This window comes from Anas platyrhynchos, chromosome 5 (genome assembly GCF_047663525.1).
Source record: "Anas platyrhynchos isolate ZD024472 breed Pekin duck chromosome 5, IASCAAS_PekinDuck_T2T, whole genome shotgun sequence".
Lineage (NCBI taxonomy): Eukaryota > Metazoa > Chordata > Aves > Anseriformes > Anatidae > Anas > Anas platyrhynchos.
In genome coordinates this window covers 5,392,434-5,419,937 of record NC_092591.1, presented here as the reverse complement: position 1 = coordinate 5,419,937, position 27,504 = coordinate 5,392,434, and the positions used below count along the sequence as shown (strand labels likewise).

At 39.9% G+C, this 27,504-nt stretch overlaps 1 protein-coding gene across 3 annotated transcripts in view; it reads right to left on the bottom strand.

Annotated features, from left to right (window-relative positions):
- Window positions 1–258: 258 nt before the first annotated feature.
- The window catches only part of KIAA0586 (KIAA0586 ortholog), a 66,960-nt gene continuing 39,714 nt past the window's right edge, over window positions 259–27,504 (bottom strand). For 2 of the 3 annotated variants that reach the window (XM_027458634.3, XM_038180393.2), the window contains exons 30-31: window positions 23,304–23,385; window positions 259–630 (exon numbers count right to left, since the gene is read on the bottom strand). In XM_027458634.3, coding sequence (XP_027314435.3) covers window positions 488–630; window positions 23,304–23,385 — 225 coding nt within the window. In that variant the 3' untranslated portion in view covers window positions 259–487. Of the gene's footprint in view, window positions 631–21,645; window positions 21,801–23,303; window positions 23,386–27,504 lie in introns of those variants that run through there. The other variant, XM_072038144.1, reaches the window with a different exon arrangement.

Sequence of the window (27,504 nt, the reverse complement as noted above, 5' to 3'; positions counted from 1 at the left end):
TACACTTTTTGAATTACTATCTTGTGATAGCAGTCTTATAAGGATGAACGAGCTCTGAAAGTACCCAGAAACAATTTTCTTGCAGACTTTGATTTCGCATATATTTTCCTCTGGCTCCACATTTCAATAGTGCTGATGCTGTATTGAGCCAACCATTCTTTTCCCCATCATTGAGAGAGACCTCTGCCATGGATTTTAATACTCATCCCTTCCAGTCATTTGTACATACAATAAATATTTAAATGACCTTCATGATCATTGTGCTAAGTCAATGATTCCAAGAAGTATTTTATTTGCTTAAAAATATTTGATATATTCACAAGCAGAATCACTGCCTAAATTTACAATCATAATCATAACAAAATTGTAAGAAAAACAGTACAAAATAAACAGTACTGAAAAACCAGTGTTGTGATGAAACATCCAGACTATCACACCAGGCAGACAAACGTACCAAACAAAACCTTCAGACAGTGACTGTCAAGCTTTAAAATGTATCTGTCCCTGAAGAATCCGAGTCCCCATGTATGCTGCTCGTACTTTGTGTTGGGTTATCTGTATTCATGGAAGGCAGCTTCACCGATACCTTTGCTGCAGAAACGTGTGAATTTAAATGTGGGACATCTTCTCCTAGAAAAAAAAAAAGAGCAGAACAAAACCAAATTATTTGCAGTCTACAACAGGTACAACTTTACTGGAGTCCTCTCCGTATTGCATCACTTCAGGGAAATACAAAGAGACAGACACCTGCTGCCCGCAGCTTTGGGGCATTTCAGCATGTGATAGTTCAGCCATCTCAGTTCTCTTTATCAGAGAATAAAGGGATGAATATCTGGACATACACAGAATGTGATGTATTTACATACACATATATCGTATGTACACACACACGTATACATACGTGATCTCCAGTAGGCACGGAACAACTTCAAACATGTATGCGGCTCCCCACAGGAAAAACAAAATAAAACAAAACAAATGAGATCTGCAGACACTAAGAGAATCTCTAAAATCCATCGATATCTGTCTGTCTGTTTGCATCAAACCTTAGAAAACAGTAAGGCTGTTCAATACCACACAGCTTTATACAATCCTAAAAGGCAAAGCAACCTGGGTTGAAGCTATTGGCTACAAGTCCCATGAAGAAAAACACCCTGTGAATGCTTCAGCTGCCCAAAACACAAGTGAGAAGCTATTTTAGCTATTCCCAGCTCCAGCCCATTTCCCTGACTGCTTATGCAGGACACCAGAGGTGGGAAGGCAGAAGGGTGACAGGCAAAAGCTCCTGCGTTTAGCCACAGGAAGGCAACAAGGTGCATCAACCCTTGGGGCTGAAGGAGCAAGACATAAATCAGGCTAGAGAAAAGGTACAAAGCAGGGCAGGAAAAATGGCACTGGATGAATAGCATAGCATTCACAGAGCTACAGGAAGAGTATTTGGAGATTTCAGGTGTCCTTGGGATATTTATTTTAAATGCAGCAGCTACAAGCAAAACAAACATACACGAGTCAGTGTTCAACAGCAAAGGCTCTCCTGGTGTTTGTTCTTATTCCAGTAAGCCATAACAATTCTTCCTTCCTCTATGATAGGCTAGGTAATTAAAACACTATTTTCTCAATGAAAAAAAGTTCTTTCACCCCAGTTAATTATCTACTCTGTCACTGTAGTAGTAATCGGCTTTCATCTGACTTGTAGCGAAGCACGCTTCAAATGACTAATTAAAACAACAAAACCCCACTGCAAAAATAAAGTTTCATTGGGTGTTTTTCATGCTCGAGCAGCTGCCAACAGCCTAGGAAGTCAAACACGAATGAAGCCAAAGATGGTAAAGCCAGTCCATGGAGCACCCTGTGCCAGCACGGGGAGGCTCTGCAGAGGTAGCAGGAGCACCAGAGTATTTTTGTGTCCCCTGGGAGCCACCACGCCACCTCCCTGTCTCAGCGACTTACGCACTTTGCAAGAAGCAACATCCAAAGTTTCACTGCCTACCCTCGCTTTATGGACTGCCTTCTTCATTACCAGCCCGAAACCCTCCCCAGAGTTTGTGTTGGCATGGGCCCGAGCAAATTAACACACGGGCAGTGAGAAGCCACGAGGAGCTCAGCATCTTCTGAACGTTACTCAAAAGCACATTTACGGTAACACCCCAAAGATGTGCAAGGAACGTATGCGTTTTGCTTTTCCAGAAGTCATTCCATGAGCTTAGTCTGTAACCATGCAAAAATAGGTTATTCAGACCAGGAACAGAAGAAAAGCAAAGGGTTTATTTGGTCAGACGTGAAGCTGACACACAGTAAAAGATGTGGATGTGTAATGCCCAAGGAAGCTCTGTAAATCATCCTAGACGCTAAAGCAACCCTCCGACACTATATGGAGTTTGATGCTTTCAAAGCTTGACTTTGTTCATAATTTCCAGTCATGTCACATTCCATGAGGTCATTGTTTCAACAGCTGTTTTCAGGTTTATGGAAAAAAAAAAGAGGGTGGGAGGTATAAGAAGAATATCTCCTTATCCCAAGGCTCAGTAGGAACTTCACGAGCATTTGATTCTGGGGTGCTGAAAGACCGTATCATATCAGTCTATATTCTTCTTAACACGTACTCTACTCCATTTTACAGATATAGTATAGTTCCATTTTTTTGATAGATATAAAATGCTAAAAGGACAGAGAAATCAACAAAGTATTTCCATCTACTTGCTCAACTGAAAAATCAACAGGTCCCACGTTATCCAAACACCCTTAAAGATAAGCTTAAAAAAATACCCAAAGCAAACACTTCCCTTTCTCTAAAGGAAGAAATCTGAAGTCTTTGACTTTGTAAGATACACGCAAAAAATACGCAACTTTCAGCACTTTAACTATAAAAAATGATGGGTATCCCATTTCAGCTACTCAACAGCCTCTACTCCATGACTGTAACTTTCCAGGACAGAAAGCTGCTAGTCCTACGCTCTACGTGGGCTCAAAGATGCAACTATGACGTTACTTTCATGTGCACTTTATCATCGTCACCTCTCACTTAATCTAACCTCTGGCATGCACAGTGCAAACGTTTTAAAAAACACTTCCATATATACATAGAGATGTCTCTGTGAATAAATACACAAACGCTAGCACACTTTTAAATGCTCATATTTATGCTTACGTACGTGTTTTTAAGCATGCATATGTACTGATGTCTGTAGTGGGCTTTTGCTGTACATCAGTGAGCGTTTGCACAGCCTTTGGCCAGCCCCTCCTTTAACACCGTGATATTCCATTTTATTTTTCCCCCCCATCAGAGAGCAGCTCATAACCAATACGATGTCGGTTTCCTCTTACACTGAACTTTTCTCAGCCGCAGATATGCAAATAGCAATGGTTATAATCTCCTGATACGCCATAAAAATCGCACGGAAAATTCCTCCGCTTACAAAGCAAGGCAAGGCATGGGCAATCTTCACAGCTTTTTCCTCTTTGGAAGCTCTGGAAATACTCAATATAATTCTGTAATCACATACGTCGATGTAGTTATAAAAATTTTCCTTGTTAAAATCCAATAAGTGGAATGCGGGACCTAAGGTGCCCTCCATTCCTCCAAATTCCCCGTCACCATCTAATAGGATACATTCGTATAAACTGTGAAAGCCAACACCCCTCCTGAGTGCGCGAGGGTCTTCGGCTGGTGGAAACTCAGCGGTGACTGGAAACATCTTGGTGACCCTGGGATGGAAAAGGTCAGGTTTCAGATTAGGGATTCGTCCCGGGCTCGGCAATCTATAACAAACTCGTGTACGGTACTAAATTTCCAGATCTTTGTTTAACAGATACATAAAAATTAATGGTGTGTCAACCATCCGGTGACCTGTGAAGGGAGTTTTTCCTCTACGACGTACCGTCACCCAGCGAGCATGCGATGTGCAAGTGCACCGTGAATGTGTGCCAAATGGAAAAGGAACTGAAACACACTGAAGGGAGGCTTGGTTACCAACACCATATGGCAACAATAAGAACAAAGAAAAATGTTTAAATCTTTCTCTTTAAATTTTTCTATTTGGCAAAATAAAAAGACTAAACAAGTCTGACTTTTAAGCCAAATAAAAACCATGTGCTTTAACTCCTTAAGGTCAGTGTCCATGCGTTGAATAAAACTTCCAATTTTAGTCTGTCGGGAGGTAAAGCAGACCCTTATCTCATAGACGATGAGTGCTATCTTCACAGACAATGAATAGGGAGGACCAGGACCCAGGTTATTGTTTCGGTATAAAACCGGAGCTGTAATTACTGTAATTACCTGCATATGACTTCCTGAAATTTATAAACAACCAGCACCCCCCAGAACCCTCCCTCTACTCTCTATCTGATGTAAAAACTGAAGCAGCTAACTTCTAGAGCAAGAATAAACTTCCAAGCACATGAAAAAAGGCAAGGAGAATGCAGCACTCTCATTCCTTTAACAGCGCGGGGTAATCTCAATGGCTTGTTTCTTCTTCTGCCAGCTTCCAGCTGCTTCACTTTGTTTATTACCGACTTCAAAGTTTCAGATGCTGTCCTGTCCCGACAAATAACTTCCTCCAGATGGCATTATCTCAAGTGTTCAGGGACAGCGGAGCACCTGCAGATCTATAATTCAGCATCTCAAAACCTGCAATGAAGTGCCTTAATATTTTTTTTCCTCTGTCATTCCCCCCCTTTTGCTTTTTCCCTATAAAAAAAAGTTCTACATCTGCGATATAGTTGCAAAGACAGAGTTGTCAGAAATCCTGTACGGTAATGACTGATAAGTAGAAGAATATCTACGAGCCCAAAGATAACTGAACCACTACAAGTAGAAACACTTCATCTGCTCCTCTTACCTGTAACTAAAGATGTGAGATACGTACTGGGGACACCAATATGTCTCCAATCTATTTCTCCATGGATTTCTGTAGGGTAGCAAAAAACCCCACCAACACACTCATTTTCATACCTGCTCATAGAAGTAAGCTACCAGGAACATCAACACACGAAGCTGGATCTTCTGCAAAATCCAAATTATTCCAGCCTTGCTGGGCTGATGTATATTGATAAGAAACACCCATATTTTGATGAAAGCAATTCAGAAGGCTAAAGTGAAAGAGAAAACACACTGCAGTGTCAGTCATGTTACTAATTATAAGGAGCAGTATTTCCAGTCCAGACTCAGGTCTAGCTAGACCCCGTATATTGGCTTCATAACTCAGGGTTTCTGGAATTTAATGGTTTACACAGTTGAAACCTGGTACGGTAAGGGACCACTCACACGGCCTCAAGATGGCAAAGAATACAACATTTTCAGAAATGAGCACGACCATCAACAGTTTCTCAAATAACCCGGTCGTTTGGACAAAATTATTCTCCATTCATTAGACACGATAGGTCCTCCACTCTTCCAGCCCTGGCCCGCTTCCACCTTGAAGTCATATGCATATTTCTGTTATTATGGAGATGTCCTTCCTCGGCTCTGCCAGAAACGAAGCGAAAATGTTTAAGCACGTGTGCTTTTTAGGGCAGGGACTCTTCTCGTTGTGTAAGCACATTGCTTACACAAGGCCCTCGACTGCAGGTCAGACCGCTGGCTCCTGCTAGGACTGAAACACAAAAAGCAACAGCACAAGATGCTCTGCAAGGGCAGGCGACTCTGTTCTCTATCCCCCAAACAGCCTATCCCCAGCTTAACCAGCTTCATGACAAACAGGAAAGACTCTAGGCAAACTTAGGCCAAATTTCCAGGGCTAAGTTACATGAAAGGGATAGATTTACAACTCAAAGCTATCAGTTATTCTACAAAAATGGACTGACATCTGTAGGGCCAGAGCCAAAAATGTCTGGATCTAAAAGCACGAGTCGACTGCTTGAGCTGAAAAAACACAGTTTCATTCTCAGAGGCTTCAGCCAAGTCATAAACCCCATAAGTGGGCTACAGCCACCAGAGGAGACAGAAAAATATATAGTACGAGTTCAGTCGAAGTTTTGACCTAAACTTGGCAAATTCCATCTTCACATGGTGTAATGTACTTACAGAAACCGTGTGTACTAATGCACAGAGAATAAACACGCACACACACACAGGCTTTTCTTTTTTTTTGTTTGTTTGTTTAAGCCGTAATGTATATCCTAGCCATAAACATTGCTGAAAAGAAAATAAATCAGATCCCGAGTCAGTAAAGGAGGGTGGGACCCAGGCTAAGCAGCTAACAAATATTTCAAAGCAGAATACTTGAAAATGGTTTTTCCTCCTCTCAAGTCTGAGTTCAAGGTTCAGTGGTTTTCCAAAACATGTTATATTCCCACCACCAGCAACACTAAACAGAACAAAAACTAGAAATACATAAAATAAACTAGAACCAGATTTTTCAAAATCCTAATACAGTTGCAAGAGACCGGTAGGGAAGGGCAGACAGAAAGCAGCTCCAAAAACATCTAGGAATGAGATTGCAGAGTTTACTAAATAAATATTTCCTTTTGGTGACTAAAATCTCCTCTACTCCCTGAGATCTGGCATCGTTTGCTCTGCAGAATATCTCATTGTTTAACAATGAAGTTCCCCAGCCATATCTCTTGCTGTTGCTTCCCAGCAAACCACTTCCAAAAGCTGTGTAACGATCTTTCCATATAGCTACAACATTATTAATACGAAGAAGAAATATTAAAAGTCATCTTCAATGGTCCGTATGGAAGCCTGGGGTTTTTTGGACGTGCGAGCAGCTGGAAAGAAATCACCATTTGGGAACTTTTTAGCCTTGCTGCTTCTTGATGGCAACCATTTTCTTGTGGAAGAAGGAGAGGAGGGGGCTGCAATAAACCTTGAAGCAGCAGGTATTCAAAAATTGTAATTATTCAGAAGTAAAAGAGACAATGAACAAACAGGAGAAGGAGCCGGCCCATCACCGGTCCAGAGTCTTTGAAAAATCGCTAGGAAAACACGTAGCTTGTGCAAGGCTGGGGGGGGAGGGCAATCTCTAAACCCACAAGAGAACCTAGGTAACAGCTGGTGGAGTTGGGAAAATCTGACAAGTGATAATTAAAAAACAAATATCTCCTAGATACTATTTTTTTTTTCTACTTTCTGCAAAATCTAACAGGCAAGTGGAAGGGAAGGCAATTTTAAAGTATGGTGATATAAAACTAATATATTTAGCTCCATTATTCACACCTTCATGTTTGGGGATCCAAAATGCCAGGTGCTGAAGCAAATTAAAGAAGCCCAAAAGAAAACGGACTTATATGATCGATAGCAGGAACGCAGAGCAAATTGTAAAATGAACTTACGCAGACCTCCCTCAGGATGCAGAATCACTCACTACAGTCCTAGCAGTAGGCCTGGCTCCCCTGAGACCTCCTATCTTTACATATTAATTGCAGTAATACTGCCAGCAATACTGCCTCCAGCTTATCTACATCATACCACAGCGCTAGACATAATAGCATTCAGAGCCTACATGGGGAGTGGCAAGGGAAAAAAACCAAAGCACCTATTTAATTTTTGAAAGTTACACGTCTTGTTTTTATTTTAAAATAATTAAGCAGTAATTTACACGTGCAATTGGAGCTGAACAAACAAATGCAATCATGTTTCACCATAAATCAGGGCTGCAGCGGGTTTGAAAACGAGCATCTTCCAGGATAATGAATGATGGGTGTCCCAAGGAGGGAATTCCCTAAGTAAATTAAGTTCCCTTATAGGTTTTCATAGTGGCCAGAACACATTTTGGGTTCCTCCAGAACCTGTTTCTGCCTCAGAAGTTTTGTTCAGATCAGTTTGGCCTAGGCAGGAGGTTACCAGCAGTAGGATGGCTCTCAGGCAGCCTTTGCCATGCGGTGTCCGTAGCACTCGGGATGTGTGTTCGAGGCAAATGATGATCCCTACTTATCAGACAGGTTCCCTACATCGCAGGTCAAGACCGAGCATGTTCTCCGCCGTGGTGTTTGCACTGCATCTGCTTACTAAACATGGCACGCTCCATTAACTCCTCAGCTACGTGACTATTAAAACAATTGTTAGGAATGTAAGAGAACAACTTTCGGTGAATGTGGGAGAAGTCACAAGCTGCTTTCTGTCACTTGAAACGTGATGGGAGCCCTTGATGTGCTCGCTCTGTCACACAGACAAGAGGGTTTCCTGGGCAGGAGGTTACATCCCCTGCAGCCACGGCAGCAACGCACACCCAGGTCACAATGCAGGCTCTGGGATGGACATCAGGAAGAAAAGAGAGAAGTTTCGGTACCACACGGCCCCTCAGGCTCTGCTGCAGGGCAGAATTTCCTCACTGCAAGTCACTCTCCACAGGTACTGCAGTCACTAAACGCATCCTTATCATAAAAACTTATAAAAGATACACACGGAACAAAAACCTGTTCAAATAACAACTTTTTTTTTTTTTTTTTCTAGATGACCACTTCATCTCGTTGTAGTTCTCTATCCTGCATACTTCCACATTCACACAACCTCATGCATTTGTTTTGGTGATTTTCACTTTCAAAGTCATGGGATTCTCCATACTGAAACAGTTTGCCATTACTGTACTATCCTTACAAAAATGTGCCTTATTAAAAAACCTATACCTACAGCACAATTAATCCAGTTTGGTAATTGCACCTTTTAAAAAGATCATTCCCCCTCCCCATGAAAACAAAGCAAAGCAAGGCAGAACCAATCCAGCCTTATACAGTTAGCATTTCTCTGATTTATTTCAATGAACACTGCAACATCTCTACACACACATTTCTAGTATGCATGTTGACAAAGTCAAAGTTAAAAGACCTCCTTTCGAGCCATTTGTTAAACAGCAGAAGATGGCCACTGTAGATCTTACCATTTATGCCGATCAATTAACTTTGAAGGAAGTATTGGCAATACGCAATTCTAGGAAGTCTAAGGAGGTAAATAATTTTTCTATAGCTCAAAAAGAATACCATACTAACCTACATAAGTAGCCATACTTTAAAATAAGAAAAATATTAAATGTCTTTACTGGAAGATCTGCTGGGAGACACTTAACACACAAGTGTCCAGACCCTGTTCTTACAAAGACCACCTAAGCCTCCTCTTGAAATGAATACCAACATGATGAAGGGTAACACTGCCTCTACAACCTTGTGCCCTGGACCAGAGACTTGGAAACGTCTGACAGCAAATACCTTTTTTTGCTGTGCTACTTTGGCATTTGTTAAAGTCTAAAATGTTTAAACTGTGCAACAGAGATGAGCATTCTTCCTAGAAGAAAAAAACAAAGGTGGGGAGGAGAGGAAAGGGAAACAAAAACCCAAGCACCTGTTACATGGGAAAGGACAAAAACAAAAGCCCTTGGAACACGTGGGTGACTCTGACTGTTCAGGGTTGGAACTGGATGATCTTTAAGGTCCCTTCCAACCTGAGCCATTCTGATTCTATAAAAGAGCTCACAAATAGCTCTAAATCGATAAAATCATTGAACTGCAGAAACACACTGCTCTACAGCTAGGCAGCCTATTTAGCATACTCCTTAACCCTTCCTGCACTTTACTACTTATTTTAAATGACACCCTTCCATCTCTGCTAACTGCTGTAAGAAGCAGGGAAAACACTGCTGATGCCCCCAGCAGCACCGTGTCTCTGGCAGATTTCTGCACTGCCCAAAGGTCCCAACAGCAGCAGTGAAACCAAGGACTGCTGCGAGCAACCCAGATGCTGCTCTGCACAGATCCCTGAGCAGCAGCAGTCCGGCAGGTTGGCTTCTCACCTGGACAGACGTCCTTCACCTCCAAAACTGCACACACACGAAACTTGAAACTTTGAAGAAGCTGGCTGTGCTACCTGGTGGTGGTAATTCTTCTCCCTGCCCAGCGCCAACTTCCTTCAGAAAGAGTTGCTCTCTTTGACAGTCACTTTTCCCAGTCCGAAGTGGTGGTGCCAAACTTGGCTCGCACTCAGTTCACCAACAGCTTTCTCCACTGCTTTGGGCTGTGTGATTAATATAGCTCGTAAGCAGCCTGAATGAAATTCATTTATCAATTGTCTGGGTTTAAATATTCCTGGCCACGATCTGGAGTGGAAAGGAATGCGTAGGGAAAGCAAGGAGGCGTGTGTGGGAGCGGTTTCCTTGCAGAGGTGCAGGATATTGTGTGTGCCACGACTCGTGCAGGTGAGCAGCACAGGTGCATGGTGCTAGAGCACACGCTGCACTTCCTGAATCCACGACTTGTATGGCGTTTGTAGGAAGAGCAATTGTAGAAATTACCCCTAGAAAGCAACTTCTGGCAATGACATAAAAGCAGTTATTTGAGCAGTCCCCATCTGACACAATCACACACACTGTGCAGCAGTACAAAACACACAAAGGTACAAAAACTTCTGAAAAGCTCTGCAGACCTCAAGTTGAGATGAGCTCACACACAACACACAGTTCCACAAAACTGCAGCTGAAGCCTGGGACTTACAAGATTTGCAGGTGAAGAATTAGGATCTAACTTAGTTACATATGTACCTCAGGTGTGTGCAAGGCTATACAAAATGTTAATACTGAAGAAAATCATGTATGAGTCATTTTGGTCTGTAAGCAGATTTTAAAGCATCTTATGGAATTTAACATCTCTCCAGTAACTTACTTGAAGCCAATTCATTCATATCACATATGTATTACACACATACCTCCACGCTCCTAAGTGTAGGAACACTTACTCTGCAAGTACCAGATACATCGGTCTGCTTCCCTGCAGCTTCTGCACACAGTCATGGAAGGATCGGAAATTTTAAACACATTATCCATTATTTTCTTTCTTTCTTTCCCTCTCTTAAACATGGGCTATCACGAAAGAACCGATTCCAGAATACACTTAAAATTCACTACATAGACAAGTTTTGGGAACACATTTCCCCTCGTGACCATTCTGTCACTAAGAGCTATATGGCTGCACTGCCTACACAAGAGCAGAAAAGAACATCTACATTAGAGAACAACATTTCAATGTCACTCTTATTTGATTTATATATATATATATATATATATATATATATATATATATATATATATATATTTAATCTTTAAGGTCTCTGAGAACAGGACTGTCTCCTACGACACGGGAAGCCTGGCAGAAAGGGGCCTGGATCACACCTGGAGCCCCTCACGGTTCTGTAATGAAAAATTCAGCACGGTTTTGCTGCCTAGGTTACAGTGAGCTCTCCAGCCCTTCCCTGCTCCTTCAGGAGAGAAATAAACAAGTTAATGCAGACTCAGTGTTCACTGCTCTTTATTTTCAGGGAACTGCTTTGAAAGTGAGTACAGCAGTAGCCAAGGTGCAGCATTATTCATACAACCTACATTTATCATGCCCAGAAAGTTTCCTGTCTACTGCTGGAAATGTATTCTAAATCTGATAAGAAAAATCCCCATTAAGAATCATTTGCTTGTTTAATTTTCACTTATTGAGCTTTAATGTACCATAAAAGTAAGTAATAACAACAGTGCCTTAAATAAATATCGCTTGTCTTGTACTCATTAATGTTTTAGAAGAGCACGTAACTGCCTCTAGATACAGGAAGCCGCTGGAAAATAAAAACTAACCAATCATATAAACCAAAGTAAGAGCTTTAAAGAATTTTTTGTCGAGGCCCGAGTTCAACAAAAATGTATTCTGTTCACTGTACACACGACACCGATGGGAATAAGAGCCAGTTCAAGTTCTAAGTTACCATTACTTGGGTAATAGCTTCAAGCTGCAAGGCACAGCTGTATAGGCCCAGCCAGACAGGCTATCACAGCAATGCTTTGATAGCATGGGGCCCTTAAGTGTCAGGATATAGAAAAGGCAGCAGTTGTTGGCTGTGAAAACAGTCTGATACAAACCAGATGGGGACTTACTTGATGGGCAACACAAAGGAAAACAATTGGCTCATTCAACAAAGTCAGGCCACTGCCCCAGAGAATTAACAGAAGACAATAACAGTCAACCAGAGTTGATGCAAACAAGAAACAGCCATGTGGTTATGGTTTAAGGAATTGTTTCTCCTCAGACTAAACATAAAGTTTTGATTTCTAATTCTTATATTCATTAATTTCAGTCCAGTTTACAAGCACCCTCTTCCTCCAAAGCCGTCCGTGTAATTCATTTATGTAGCACCAGCCTTCACACACCTACTTAAACAGAAAAAAATTACATGACAAAGAAGGCTGTATTAATCTAATGTTTCCTGAAGAATGCCAAGACCTCAGACAACTTTCTGAACTGTGTCAAACAACATTGCAGATGAACAGCACACAGCGTGTTATTAGACACACTAACTCTGAGACATTTGCATGAATACAGCAGTATATTTACCGATTCGTTCCGATTTTAAATGAATAAAGCCCACTAGGTCACATGCTGAGTTACTGGCATACAGATGTCTTCCAGTTTTGTGCAGAGTTCTGTGTTTTTATTTATTTTACTTTCTCAGAAGTAAACTTCAGATCAATTATGTTACCACATAACAGTCTTGTTTGTCAGGCTACAGTGGAAAGTCTATTAAAAAAGCTATTATCAAGCTTTTTTGGAAACAATCACAAGTTTAAAAAACAGCTATTTCAGCCATAACTCAAAAAATCCCCAACCCTTTCAGTTTGAGAAGCATGTTTGTAGAAGATTATGGTCCAAAATCTTAATTGCTCTTGCTGTTTTATTACAGGAAATATAAAAGTGACATGTGCAAAGGTATTTTGATTACAAATTACTTACAGAGATTGCACAATAAGTCAGACCTCTAAGGGCCTTCTGCAATTTCACTCTCAGACTGAAAACATCTGAACTTTCTTTTCATACACTTCAAAATGCTCGCTCTGGAAAGCTCTGTGCTGCAGTGCTCGGTATGTAAGGTTGGACAGCACATCCTCGGGGTACCCAAGCAAGCGCACCTACAAAATGTGGTGACGAACAACGTCCTGGATGCCTTAAATCCCATCGTCCTGGGATACGTCAGCCTCGGTGCACCACCACACATCTCCTGAGCTCCACTACTGCTGGAGATGGCTTGATGCATGGATTTCTGAGCAGTGTTGGATGAAGTAAATATCTTCTAAATATACTACTCTGGCCTACAACGGGTATGCATGGAGACTCCTCTTCTTTATTAGAGCTTCACTGCCCATGCAGACTGGCAAAAATTGCTGAGTTAAAGAGCTGAGTGTATGGCTGTTATTTAACAGCCAGCTCTGGATAGACAGAGCTAGGGAGTTTGTCTTAAAAGGGAGGAAAAGACTTACTGAATTAACAGAGTATGGGGTCAGGGGCTCGCTGTTGTCCTGAGTGGTTCTAACTTCTAGCTGCTTGGGAGCTCGAGCCCATGAGCACGGTTTTATTTCAGAAAAGACTGTAGGTAGAAAAGGACATTTTTCCTTCAGTTTCCTGCCGTAAGCACGGAGCCAACACTCTAACAAAGCCGTTGTGTGCTGCGCTCTGTCTGAGCTCAGACATCTCTCCAGCAGGACCGCGAGGCTCCTTTCCAAAAGCGCAGCCAAATTCTTGAACCCCCCGATGAAGGGGCGGGTTGTCACATCGTAGCAGAGAGGATTTCGCCTGCAGTGCTGCTATTATTCATTTTGCACATCATATATATCGGGGTCAGAACGCATTCTTTTTACGTACAGCTGAAACTTTGGCCTGAGTCCCTTCGTTAGGCCCTCTCCAGATTAGGAACCCCAGGAACAGAGCAGCCTTTATCAGCCCCTAACCACAGAGATACTGCCTGTCTTAGCCTCGCGTTTAAAAGCAGATGAGAGAGGAGCAAAAATCTCTCTAAATCCCACGTCTGCCTGCACAGGCAAACCCCAATGCTTCTATAGCTCTTGTAAAAATGGTTTTAGACAGCGTTAGTCAGAGAACGCCTCCACAAAGGGCTGTATGCAGAGGCCAGCTGGAGCAGGCACGACTGGCCGTCCATTAACGTGAGGACTCTCAACAGGAAACTCTTTCCCCCCTCTTTTCTTTCTTTTTTTTTAAAAAAAACAACTCAGGAAGGAAGCTTCATCTTCAGAAACAAGCGTTCCCTGTGTAATCTCGCTGCTTGCATGCCTCTAGGATTGGTTCCAATTACCGAAAGCAGCAACATGCACTTTAAAGAAGCTAATCGTGTATTTACACTGTAACACAAGCGAGTAAATATTTCCCATTTATTAATTGTGATTTACATAACAGCGCACAATGGCAGCTGTTAAGTAAATAAAACAATTTTCTCAAGATCTGTAATTACGGTTTTAGGATTATAAAAACAAACTGAAAAAAAAAAAAAAAACAAAACCACCAAAAAACAACAGAAATGAAGCAACTGCCAGCAAATTCCATGCCTCGTACGTCCACTGAAGATATGGTGGCCTGACCAGGGACAGAAACTGCAGCTGTTGTGCTGTCTTTAAACCAAACACAGCTCTGCCCAAGTCTTGCAATAGGTGCAGTGCAGAAAACGAGGCCACAGTATGCAACGCTGAGATTACTGCTTTACTGTAACAACAGAGGTAGGATGCAGATCAGCAGGTCGCACCAGATTAAGCCTAACCTGCTTTGAATGCATAATTTTGACCCAAACCGTAAATGTGATTCTACCTGACTCTGTGTGGCCTGTGAGATGCACATTTTCATTCTTTGCTTATGGTTGATGACGGATTATTTTGCATTACAGACACGTGCCTATCTGACACTAAAGAAGAAAGTGTTAATAGAAAGTCAAAGTCATGCTGTACACAAAGAGAAACAGTCACCTCCCTGCAGCTAAAGCGTTGGGGAAAAACACATTTTACAGAACTGCTACGAATTTTGTGTCACACTCAGCGACTTGCACTCAAGTTGTTTAGAAGTGTGCTTAAAAACAGCTCTTCCTGCTTTAAAAGCAAAGCAGAAGCTTTACATTAGAGAAGAAAAACAGTCTCCAAGTGACAAGAGATACACAAAGGTTCTAAATCTAAATTAAGATTTTAAAGGTGTACTTTTTTTTTTTTTCCTGAAAGACAGCATTCATGATGAAAACCAGAACACAGTAGCCCACAGACAAAATGTAACCCATCTCCGTTATTTACTACCGTTCCTTACAATTGCAGCCACCGAAAGCATACTTGAAACAGGTATTTCAGGGACGAGAAACTCTGCTATTTTATTTTCAAAATGAGTTTTATGGAAGATAAAAAGTGCTTTAGCCAAGCCTTACATCTGTACATATTCAACCCTTATAAAATGGAGTCCCACATGCAATCTCGGCAGAGAGCAACAGGTCACACATTACATCTTCAATCTTCACTCACCGGTCCTTACCCCATTTTGAAGAAGAAAGATACTTTGGCAGACTGCATTTTCTCCCAATCAGCATGTTATCAAAGAGGAGCAGTGCAATTATTTATATTGTATTCCTGATTCGGAAAACTTCCTAAATAACATTTACTCTAGGGCCTGTTGCCTTACTTGAAAGCTTCCTCTACTCCTAATTGTAAGCAATTAACCTTGACATGGCCTATCTTAACGTGGGCACTGCAAAGATTTCATATTCCATTATGGGCAGTCTTTGTATCACTGTATGGAGAAGAAGGTGATAGAAAAGCCTGGCCGCTGTTCAATGCATAGAATAGGTCTGCTTACTCCTAAAGGATCCACAGAAATGAGTAAAATAAAATACGTAGGTAACTACATTGTTCATGAACATGAGAATTGCCTGTAAGTCAAGCCCTCTCACAATATAATAAGCAGTAAAATTAAAAAAAAATAATAATGTTACGATTTGACTGTGGACACCAATCATCTAAATATCCATCTTTATTGGCTAGTTCGGTTTTATTAAGAACAACTTCACAGCTATGCCTTGCCTCGGCTAGCAGGGGAAAAATTTACAAAGCATTAAAAAAGAAAAAAGAAACAAGTTTAATGGCTGAGAATGACAGCGTTTGTAAATCCCTCATTCCCTTTATAAAAGAGGTTTGCAGGCAAAGACTGTGGATTATTCATCGCTCGCATTAAGCTACCTCCACACGCTGTATGTACCGTTGTCCTGGTAATTTCTCCTCTACCCAGGCGTTCCTCACACAAACAGCTGGCTCCTTCTGATTTTGATGGAGTGCTTTAAAAAGCTGAACCGAGAGCCTTTGAAGAACAGGTAGAGCTGAAGGGTGTCCAGCTGCCCCTGCCCAAGGCTCAGCACAGCCAGGGAAGCAGAAGCTGTTCATCCTGGTGCTTTTCTCTCAGATGCTTACAAGCCACGAAATTATAAAGGGCAATATCTGCTTCCTCTGCCAACCAGAAAAATAAAACAAACCCTTTGTACTGAGGAGAGAAAGCCTACATTTCTCCTATTACTGTGCTGTAAATGTTTCTTCGAGCTGAAATACATGCTTGTAATGCTCTTTGTCTTCTTCTGTCACCATTCAGTATCCACACAATGTGTCACCAGCCTTAAAGACTTCCTGACCTGATACCAGTGCCTTTTAAAAAAGAAATGCAACTTCCACACTACAAAGGAAACGTGAGATAAGAGGCTTTCTGAAATGCCTGCTAACCCAGTAGTCCAGGATGGTCATCCTAAGGGATCCTATAGTGAAACCCACCGAGTGAACCAACCGGGAGTCGGTCTAACTGAGATGGCTGGGACGGGTGCTAACTGCTGCTTAAGAGGATGTGTAAAGGGACTTCAGGCTCTATACAACTGAGCAGCACGTTCAGGAGAGACTGTTCTGATACCTGCCACAACCTGCTGCAACACACACGGCACACAGAGCAGCTCAGGATGCTCCCCTCCCAGCCACACACCAGGTCCTTCTTATAAACCATGGCACAGGGCTGTGGAACCACTAATTTGCAAGAAACTTCTCCCTCCAGAGAAGAGCTAACTGGAAACAGCCCTCAGGCTGATGTAAGCACGAAGTACGTGGGGAGTCTCTGTCCTTAGGTGGCTTGCCCGAGCCCATTAATTTTGTGTGTGTGTCCCCCCTTTATATAAGCAATGTTTGCATGAAAGGGGAAAGCAGGTCAGCCCAGGCGGCTTGCTACCATCTGCTTTTATTCAGAGCTACTCAAGATCAGTGCCAGTGGGATCGGTGCCCATTTAGGAGGTTTATTGTGTGTGTTTATTTTTTGCTCTTTACAATGAAGGCAACAGCAATTACTGTAAGTTTGTAAAAGTGCATACAAATCATAATACACAATACAAAGCTGCTTCAGTCAGATCCCAGCGTGTTTACACATCCTCCACAGGCTGTGAGAAAGGCAGCTTTGGCACAACTATTTGGATAGCCTGGTGAGGAGTGTGTTAGTGTCCAGGAGATCTGAGCCTGTATCAAAGCCATACCTTGCCTGCAATGCACAGCACCTCTGATGGATTCACCAGCACATGAGAAACACACAAAAGAAAGAGCACCGCATTTTAGTTTTGGTGCTTAGCTCCTGGCTGGATGAGCATCAGGGAAATTAGCAATGCTGCGGTAACCTACTTATATGAAATCCCTCTTTGCCACCAGACAGGCTTACAGTAGGTGGATTTGCACAACTAGAAAGTGGAACTGGTTAAAAAAAAAAAAAGAAAAAGAAAAAAAGAATATCAAAAGGTAGAATGCCAAAGTGGAAATAGCAATTTCAAGCTCTCAGTTGGTATGTTACAATTCTCCTAAGAGTGGATATTCAGCAGCCAGAGGTTCTCTCCTCTTGATGAGGATTCCACCTAGAATCTGCTCTGCCACTGGTACAAGATATAAAAAACAAACAAAGAATAAACAAACTTTTACAGTTATTTTTTCTAAAGGAAAAACAGAGAGAAAGCCACATTGCAGGGATAAAGCAGGGGGTGGGTGTCACATACAGCTTAACAGAGCTGCCTGCCAGTGTGGTTCCAGCAGGTAGCCACAAGAGTTTAAAAAGCAAATGCAATTATAAATCTACAAAATTTAAAAACAAAACTAAACTAAAACTAAACTAAAAAATATATATATATCAGTAAAATTGGAAGGAAAGTCCTTCACATAGTGTAAGAAACACTTTAGAACAGAAGATCCAAAGAACCCTCTGGTGTCTCTGCCAGGAGATGCATTCAGCCACACCAGGTATCGTATGATATTTTGAGGCAAAAAGGACATACAAACTCCAGAAGGTGCACAGAGATGCTCGATGTAGTATTTCCATGCATTTTTCAGGTTCCCAGTATGAAAAAGGGACCAGTCAGGCATTACTAGCACACCATAACCCCATGTATGAATCAAGTACCAAGCTTATTTTTGTTACTGCCCTGAATTTCACATTTATAATACATAAAATGTGCTTTGAGGGTTACCACATGTCACTGGATTAGATCACCTGCAATTTTTTAAAATCTAAGCTTAGGGAGGGAATCAGATGAAAATTCCTAAATATTCAACTTGAGCCCCAGTAAATTTGAAAAAAGACGAGTAAAAATCCAAGTATTTCACAGTCTCCAGAGAAAGAAACACTTTAATTAGTGACGATGTCAGTATGAATGAGGTTTTCTTTCCCTTTCTGCTGAAAAAAAAACACAACTGGTGCTGGAATTTCAGTGAAAATCTCTATTGCTGTGTACAGACCAAAGGAGGGACTTAGTCTCAGCACAAGGCCAGAAGTGCCTTGGCAATACTTGGTAGTGAGGCAGTGCTGTCTCCCTCTGTGCCACTTAAGGAGGCATGCAGGAAGAGGAGAACTCTCAGAAATAATTTCAGCTTCTGAGAAGTTGAAGGAAATTGTGAAGTGACCAAAAACCTAATGCATGCAAATCAAAAATGAAAAGGGCCAGGTAAATACATGGTGTGCAAAGGACCACAGAGAAGAGGAGAGCATCTTCTTGAGCATGTCAGTCTCTAGCAGATCCTCATCCTGCAAGGCAGTATGAGACTGCTTGGCTCAGCTTTCTGTAGTAGAAACTATTTTTTGATTTTCTATTTCTCTGTCTGATTATTTGTATTTCGATAAAGATGCCTTTTGTCTGAAAAGTAATTGAGGTAATCAGTACGAAAAAAAAGCAAACAGGTATAAATGACACATAACAGATAAATAATATTTACAAAACCTGAGCAATTCTAATCTACTGTTCAAAACACTCTAAGAGCCAAATACTGACTTATGGTAATTCAAACTAGAGACTCCGAAGTTTGCGACTGAGAATTTTACGTGGGGATATTATGCAAAATGCATTCTTATTACAGAGATGCACATTTCTAATGCATATAACAGCTATGAAGAAAAAGCCAACAGCTCATGAAGAAAAAGCAAATGAGCCCTGTTTGAGAACTGGTGTTTCTGAGCACTTGGATCACCTAAAAGCTACTTAGAAAAAAGGCAGAGTTTCTGTGGGAAACACTGCTCTGTGTTTCCTGACTTGCTTGAATGTAAAATGTATTAACTGAATTATGTCAATGAGCCATCTGATAGCATGGGGAGGTAACTGCATGGGAAAGCCAGAGTCAAAATAATCCAGAAATGAGAGATCTGAAGAAGCATAGAGAAAAAAAAAATCATGTAGAACTCTGCAGCACAAACATTTGCTTGTCAAATGGCATAATTATATCTAATTGATTTCATGACTTCAATTTCCAGGTCTCTCCCTCAGAAATTAGTCCAATTCAAGGAACAACGTAGGCTACACAAACTAATCCTACCTGTCAGGTTGCGGTGGTGCTCTGTCTACAGTGTGAAAGAACAGCTCTATTTTGCTTCACTAGCTGCGTTTTCAGGGTGCTTTGGACAATCTCTAGCAAAAGTCTTGAAAGAGATTCAGTCCAAAAAAAGAAACAGCAGGATATTACAGAGAAAGTAAACTTTCAATAGAATAGTTGTTAAGGGTTTGACCAAAACAGTTCCAGTTCCAAGAAAAAAAATAAAGACCTTTAGCCTTATCCTAATCTTCTTCCTTCCTATTGAAGCATCTGTTAGATATTTGCCTCATGCCACAGTAGTTTTAAGGAAAAAAATAACCCCAAAGCTAACTCAGAGCAATTTCTGGCTGAAGAAGAGAGGAAAATATTTAGTTATTTCAATTTTTTCAATCCAACATTATGTCAATGAGAACAAAGTAGCAGCCCATTTTTAAAACCAAGCAAAGATTCTGGAAGTTTGGTTGCTTTGTTGTTTTCTTTTTTTTGTATGTTTGTTTGTTTTAACATATATGTATATATACAGAGAGAGATTATTTTAAAGGCTTCTTGCCCTCTTTTTCATTTATTGCACAGATCATCTCCTCTCACAAGCAATTGTGCAATCTCTCTGTGGCAATAAAGCCAATTGCTCAGTCTTCCAATATTACTTTCCCATGTACTTATGGCTGCCTGAATATAATGCACTAGCTAGAGATAAAAAGGAATTATTATCATGGAGTTATGCTCTCTAGGTACATTTTGAGAGTCTGTGCTATAGAAAAAATAATTAAGTGAAGAACATCTACACTTCTTGGTTCTGAGCTGCTCATATTAAAGTTTAAAAATGCTCTGCAGTCAAGCATTGTCACCTGTTCTTTCATTTTAATTTAAGAATTCTGAATTATGCTAATGCAAACCTTAGAAATGCTCGTATTCTGGAGATATGTACATTCACCAACCACAACAATTATTATCATATTAAATTTATGAAGATATATGAAAGACTGGTATAAAGATTAAAGGGTATTATAAAGCCAAAAATACATATGCATGTAGATTATACACTACAAATATATGTTTTCAAACCACTGTCTCCACTATGTCTAGAGAAGGCACACATTTCAATTAATAATACATTCAGGCTTTATTTTCAGTTGTAACTTTCAGGAGACATTACCCTTTCAGGCATGATATTGTAACAGTCCTACTGAACTTCAACTTTCATTAAAGGACATCAATCAACTTTCTTTCAGTAAAAACACATGTTCACTGCAAACCACAAAAAATTCTTGTACAACAAAAGAAAGTTCTATCGTATATACATTTATGACCGTAGACAAAAGATAAATCAAGCCTTGTCATGTATTTATCAATTAAATAAAGCAAGGGATAATTTACATCCCATTTTAAGTCCAAAACAATTTCTCTTTTCCTCACAACACCCTGAATTTGCACTTCGTATCAGGACTCCAGATTTTCTGATCTCTACTGTTGATAAAACCACTTATCCTTGAAACTCTGAAAAAATACCTAAATGATTCTGCCTCTGGAATGCTTCTCCATTTTCAGGCGAGTACTCATTGTCCCTTGCTATCTCAGTAAAGACAACTGTTTGACGTGAAGTTTAACAAACAGGGTGCTTTGATCTTATAGTAACAGATGTGCTTAATTTTCAAACGTATTTACTTAAACCCATGTACTCTTATCAAGTTGCAAGTTTTGTCTTTCGAATGATTCTTACTAATTTTTACCCTCCACCTTTTGACTAAGTTCAATGTGGTAAAGCTTAGCCAGGCAAGACCTTCTGCTTAAAGCTGACAGACAGTTGTTTCCATTTGCAAATCCTCTAGACTTTTATTGGCTCATTAAATATGTATACTATGAATGAGATTTAAATTATCCTTGTATATAAATCATCTTTTTTTTCTTTTGAGTTCCTCTCAAAGAAAATTGACTACTGCCATCTTGTGGCCAAACATTTTCATCTGACGATCTTGTACTGTGCTCAATTACTTTGTTTTACACTCCAGGTAATATTTTATTTTAAGATAAATACTCTAGAAAGCAACAGATTTGATAAAAATATTTTATTTCAACTCCAGCTGTCTCCAATGCTTTACTCGATGATACAGGCTGGACGTGCTGCCTTGTTAAGACTTTGAGCCAAAGTTGAGGTGTGAGAGCCTGAAGTACTGTGAGGAAGATTACTTCGCCCCTCTTCCTCCTCTCTGACGCTTACTAGGAAGTAGTGGGGTAGAAGAAAAAGAGGAGGACATAACTATAACCACTAGTGAGGAAGACTGCTTTTAATGTTGGGTAAGGTCAATCCTAGGAGGCAGACCTGGCACATAATTTCCTTTTTTGCAATATAGAGGTGATACTCAATTTATTGGAAATTCACTTCCCTCAGACAATTCTGATTTTCTGAACTGTAAAGATGTAGTATAGAAAGAGCCATTGAAACACTTTCCACCAATATTAAAAAATGAGGTTTTATTTTTATTAATAATTTTATTAATAATTTATATTTATTTTCATTTAATAAATGAAATTTTTATTTACCCACCTTAAAAAACACATTGATAAATGTTTCTACAACAAAAGTTGTACATTCACTAAGGTGTGCCACCTCTGTAAGCTTTTCCACTAATTGTGCATGGAAGCTAAGTTTTACATTACTCATACCTTTCTTCTTTATATGTAAACCATGGTTTTGAAATTAGGTTCCAAGTGCCATGACCATAACATTGGCCGAGGGCTTTTCTTACCGCTTTTAGTTGGAGCATAATAATTCAGTCAGAATTATAATTCAATTAGATGTTTAAAAAAGAAGGGAAAACAAAAACAAAAAAAAAAAAAAAAAAAACAGAATGGAAGAAGTTCAAAGAATTATTTTTAAAAGGGTCTGCATGAAGAATTTGTCTATGTTATGGTGGAGCAATTATAATTCACATATTGTACACATGCAGATTTTTAGATTCCTGTTCTTAGCACTTGCGATTAAAATTGCTATTTCTCATTCTATCACCTCCACAAACTTATTATCTGCTAACATAATTAAGTAGTGCAGTAATATGCATAGCTCATGTTATTCCAACACTACCTTGAACTACAATAAACAAAAAAATTCTCTGCCTCCCATGCACTATCATTAATACTTTTATCAAACACTGTTAAATAATCTCTGAAACAGAATGGTTATGCATAGATAGTGGTTTTCTTTTGTGACAGATACATCTGTTACACACTAGCTTGAAACCCATCTTAACCCACGCCATTTTAACACTGAAAATCTCTATTTTTCTCACCTTTGCACGATCCTAATACTTTGTATTGTCTTTCAATTCTCCTCTAGTACCCCTGCATTTTCTCACCCGTGTGAACTACTGCCATCTATCACCACATTATGAGTATTTTGTTTGCAGAACAGCAATTAATGATTCAGTTGACTACATAATATGCACATTGTGAAGCTCTTGACAAATAAAAATTTAAATAAATCCTTAATTGGAAGGATTCTGATGACATATACAGACAGATGCATTTCCGACCTTTTTCGTGCACCCCAGCAATTACCAAAAGTATGTGTGCAGATTTGTACTGCATACAAACATTCAGAAATTTGGGAATTTCATAGTAATAAAAACGTTTTTTAAATCAGAACTTTAGTATACATGAGTATACAACAACAGAAGTTAAGTGCTTAACTGAAAGAACCGTGTTAGGTTATTGACAATTTACCTTCTTGCTGCATCTCTTCAGACTTCCTTCTCACATGAATTACTCGGGGTCTCACAACTTGTGCATCTCTTTGGCTCTCCTCCTACATATCATACATTAAAATCGTGTCAGAAACCTGATTTTTAATTTAAAAGCACAGTAAAACTATGTGAGGCTTCAAGAAACATTCAAAGAGGTTTTTAAAGATTCATTAAAGGTTATGCACTTGTGCAGCTTCCCTTCAGCTTCAAAAGAATTCAGATCTGAATTAGCTTATTGCAACTCTACTTCCTCTCAACATCCTGGCAGAAGTAGGTATGGCAAAGCGCCATTTAGACCTGAAGACACAGAAGACCTTTAACTCCTACTAGAAGAATGTGGCAGAAAGAACTGAAGATTTCCCTGGCTTTCTTCCATACCCAGGACTTCTCCATGGGTATTATCCTACTGAACAAAAAGGGGAATAAATAACTAAACATTTCAGCACACATATTAGAAAATGCATGCCTAGTTTAAAATGTATTTCCCTGACAATGTTTTTAAATTAATTTTCCTCTCTTTCTTAAATTTTCATGAGGATCTATGTCTGCATCAATGCCTATGGGAAAGCAGTTAATTACCCAACAAACACACTGCATGTTGAACAGAGAGACAGCACATTGGCCAAATATGCTTGTTGTCTTGTGTGCTAACTGTCTGGAACAGTAATTGTGTCCTAAGAACATTCCACCACATACACATAGGAAAGATAGAAAGCCCAAAACAGAGTTGTCCTGATTTTGGCTGGGATATAGTTTCTTTTCTTTGTAGAAGCTCGTATGATTCTGTAAGACTTAGAACGATGCATGGAGACTTAGAAAACTTAGGCATTCTCTAGCACAGCCAAAATTGATTTAATCAGTTATTCTGTTGATTCCATAAATGAACATAAGTTTTTTAATGGAAATTCTTAAAAAAGATTATATATTTTTTTTGCCTATTATAGAGCATTTGGAATCTATGGATAGAATTGCTGTTTGACTTCTGGGAAAACTATACACCCTGAGAAGCAACAGCATGGGTATTATCTTGAAGACCTGATGACAAAGTACCAGCAGTATTTTGCTCCCTCACACATAAAAAGGAAGGAAAGTATACTTTAGTTCTGCAAGAGAAACTCTCCACAACGAAAGTCAGCCAAAAATACAGATGAAAAGAAGAAAATATATGTCTGTCACACAATAAACATGATGCCAACCATGCAATCAGGGCTTCCTGACAACCATCTCCTATAAGGGGCATCTCAACAGTAATGATAATGCTTGTCATGTACTCAGTGACAGTTTAAGCCAGTGTTGCAGGAATCAGGAGGAACAAAAAGGCAAGCCATTCAGTCACTCTCTTCCTCACTGGCTGCAAGGCCAAGTTAACACTCCCCAGTGAACAAGGCTTAGAGAAGCCTACGCTAGCAGGTAGCGTGTCATCTCTCTAACAAGCATGAACACAACCTCATTGGCACAGCAGTGAGCTAAGGTTGGCCAAATTAAGTATACATGCACCTGAGATCAAGCTAGCTTCTCAAGGCACTGTGTGCATAGATGGATTGGTGGGGACTGGCATGAACTCAGGCACCTCTACACAACATGATGCTGACCTACTCTGTTCACAATTTGAAGCTGACAAGATTAGAAAGATTTAAGATGATTTTCTGAAAGCAGAAAGGTCTAGCCATAAGTCTCATGGAAATGTGCTGGAAGGCCATCAATGCTACAGAACATTAAATGTAAGCAGAGAATTATAACCATGAGAGTCCATTTGTAATGTCATTTGGTGTTGTGTTTTTTTTGTTTTGTTTTGTTTGTCTCTTTGTAGTTTGTGTCTTTTTTTTTTTTTTTTAATAAGACAAGCCAAAAAAAAAATTAAATTTAACTGAGGTGCAAGCAGAAGTTGAGAGATAACACAGATTCTTAACCTACAATTATGCATTCCTGGAGGATTTAAAAAAAAAAAAACAACAAACACAACATGTCTTTTGAAATACCAAAAATGAAAGCTAATGAGAATACCAAAGTGACAATCCCACTCAAAAAATGTTGATTGTAGAAAAACATTCCAACTTGTACAAGAACATTATGAAAATGTTTTGCAACCGACTTTCTAACAATGAATAGGGGACTTTCAATGATTTAGATTTACCATCTTTGAAATGTTTAGCCACACAATTAGGATTATCAACATTCATAACCCTCCCATGAGCACAAAATGATTTATCTAGAACAGGAGGAGCCCAGCTTCCTCCAAGTCATTCTCTTGCTTCTTAGAGTAAGAACATAGGGGTAAACAGCCACAAGCAGCAGCTCATTCCTATACTGTTAAACAATAAAGGCCTGAAGGGGTCAAACCAAAGATGCATTTAGTCTGGCATTCTGTCTAACAGTGGCTAAAAGCACATATAAATCTCACAAAAGTCCAGTGCCAGAAATGGAGGAGCAGCTAAGGAATTTGGGTAGATAAGAAAATTCCTGTATGACTAAAGTCATTCGTTTTGGAGTGACCACACAGACTTCCCTCCTCGTGACTAGAAGGAATTTATTTGCTCCTGCCCCACAAGAAAACACAATGCTCTTTCTATTGATCAGAATCTGACCCAGACACATGTGACAAGGAGCAAACAAGTGGTACATGTATGTCTGCTCCACACCGCTGCCCAGAACCTCTCTGAAATGAAGATCCCGTTCAGGGTAGGTTACAAAAACCCACCCAGGCTTTGCCATAAAAATCCTAACATCCACAAGGTGCCTTCCCAGTTAAATCAGAACAAAGCTCTACAGAACTCAAGGCCCAGCTGGACGCCACCTGAAATATTTTCTCTAGCCTCTCTGCAAACACTATTAAAAGCCTAGTTTTGCTTCTAAATGGATTGGTCTTCTTAGTTCGTGCATAGCCGATAGAATCTTAGTTCAAAGAAAGCAAAACAATGCCTAGAGATGAAAAACAAATTGTGAAATGACTGATGTCAGAGTCAATAACTAACTTGGGAGGAAATCTTTTAAGAAGTTTAAAGTGATTATCACCTTAAAACATTTGATAGAATGACTCATTCTGAACGCCTGAGTACCTCTTGTTTCAGATTGCTTTCAAATTACCTGCTACCGAGGTTTGTTTTTTTTTTTTTTAGAGAAGGATGCACAGATCTAGCTGAGGGTCTCATGAAGCATGGCTTTGTCCCATGCAGGCAGATATTTACTCTGGTTATCACTTATAGGTAGACACATCATAGAATAGCTAAAAATCTAGCCTACGAAAAAATGTGATTTAGAGTCTTATGTGAGGAACACCCACATACAGGAAGAATATGTTTTATTTGGGGGAAAACAACAAAACAAAACCACACACACAAAGTTTGGGGATTTGTTTGTTTGGTTTGGAGGGAGGGTGAGTTTTTTATGCCAGCAGGCAAAAAAGAAAAAGAACACAAACACAAAACCCCACCACACTAAGGGTTAGGTGCAAAAATAGGTTTCTTAAGATGAGATATACACATATATACATGAATTTGTATGTAACATGGGTCATCTTACACACGGTACATTACCATTTGCCTGTACCCTGGCACACAAAAATCAATTATATTAGATAATTCTTCAGAGTATGTGATGCAGATGTCACTAGGTTCTTCATCATAACTACTGGTACTAAAAGAAGGAAACACACCCTTTACACTCCCTGCCCCTGTTATTTTTGGCTAGTGAAAGGATAGCAAGGATACAAACTTCACCTCAATAGACACTGATCTTTAACAGAATCCAGCCTTGTCCGTGAACAATCATTCCAAGAAATAATATAATCTGATGACCTCAAAGTGAAAGAGGCACTATACCATTTAAAAACCTCTTTCAAGATGCAGCACATCCCATCAGATGACATATTTAAGAACTGCTCAGAAACCAATAGGACAATACAGATCTAGCCTCAAAAACAACAACAACACAATAATATGAGACTGGTAAATATAAGATATTTTGGGCTATTCTTAATACAGAATATCAGGTAAGGACAGAATGCATCCAGGAACATACCAGCCATGGTAAACGTATTATTACTTTTAAACACACTGTGAAGCTTAACACATTAAAGAACTCAATTGTACTTTTTGCTTTGTACTTTAAATTTACCCTTAGTTAGTGAGAAAAACATCATCTCTAGGTAACAGCACATATTAATAAAGTAGCTAAGGACTAAC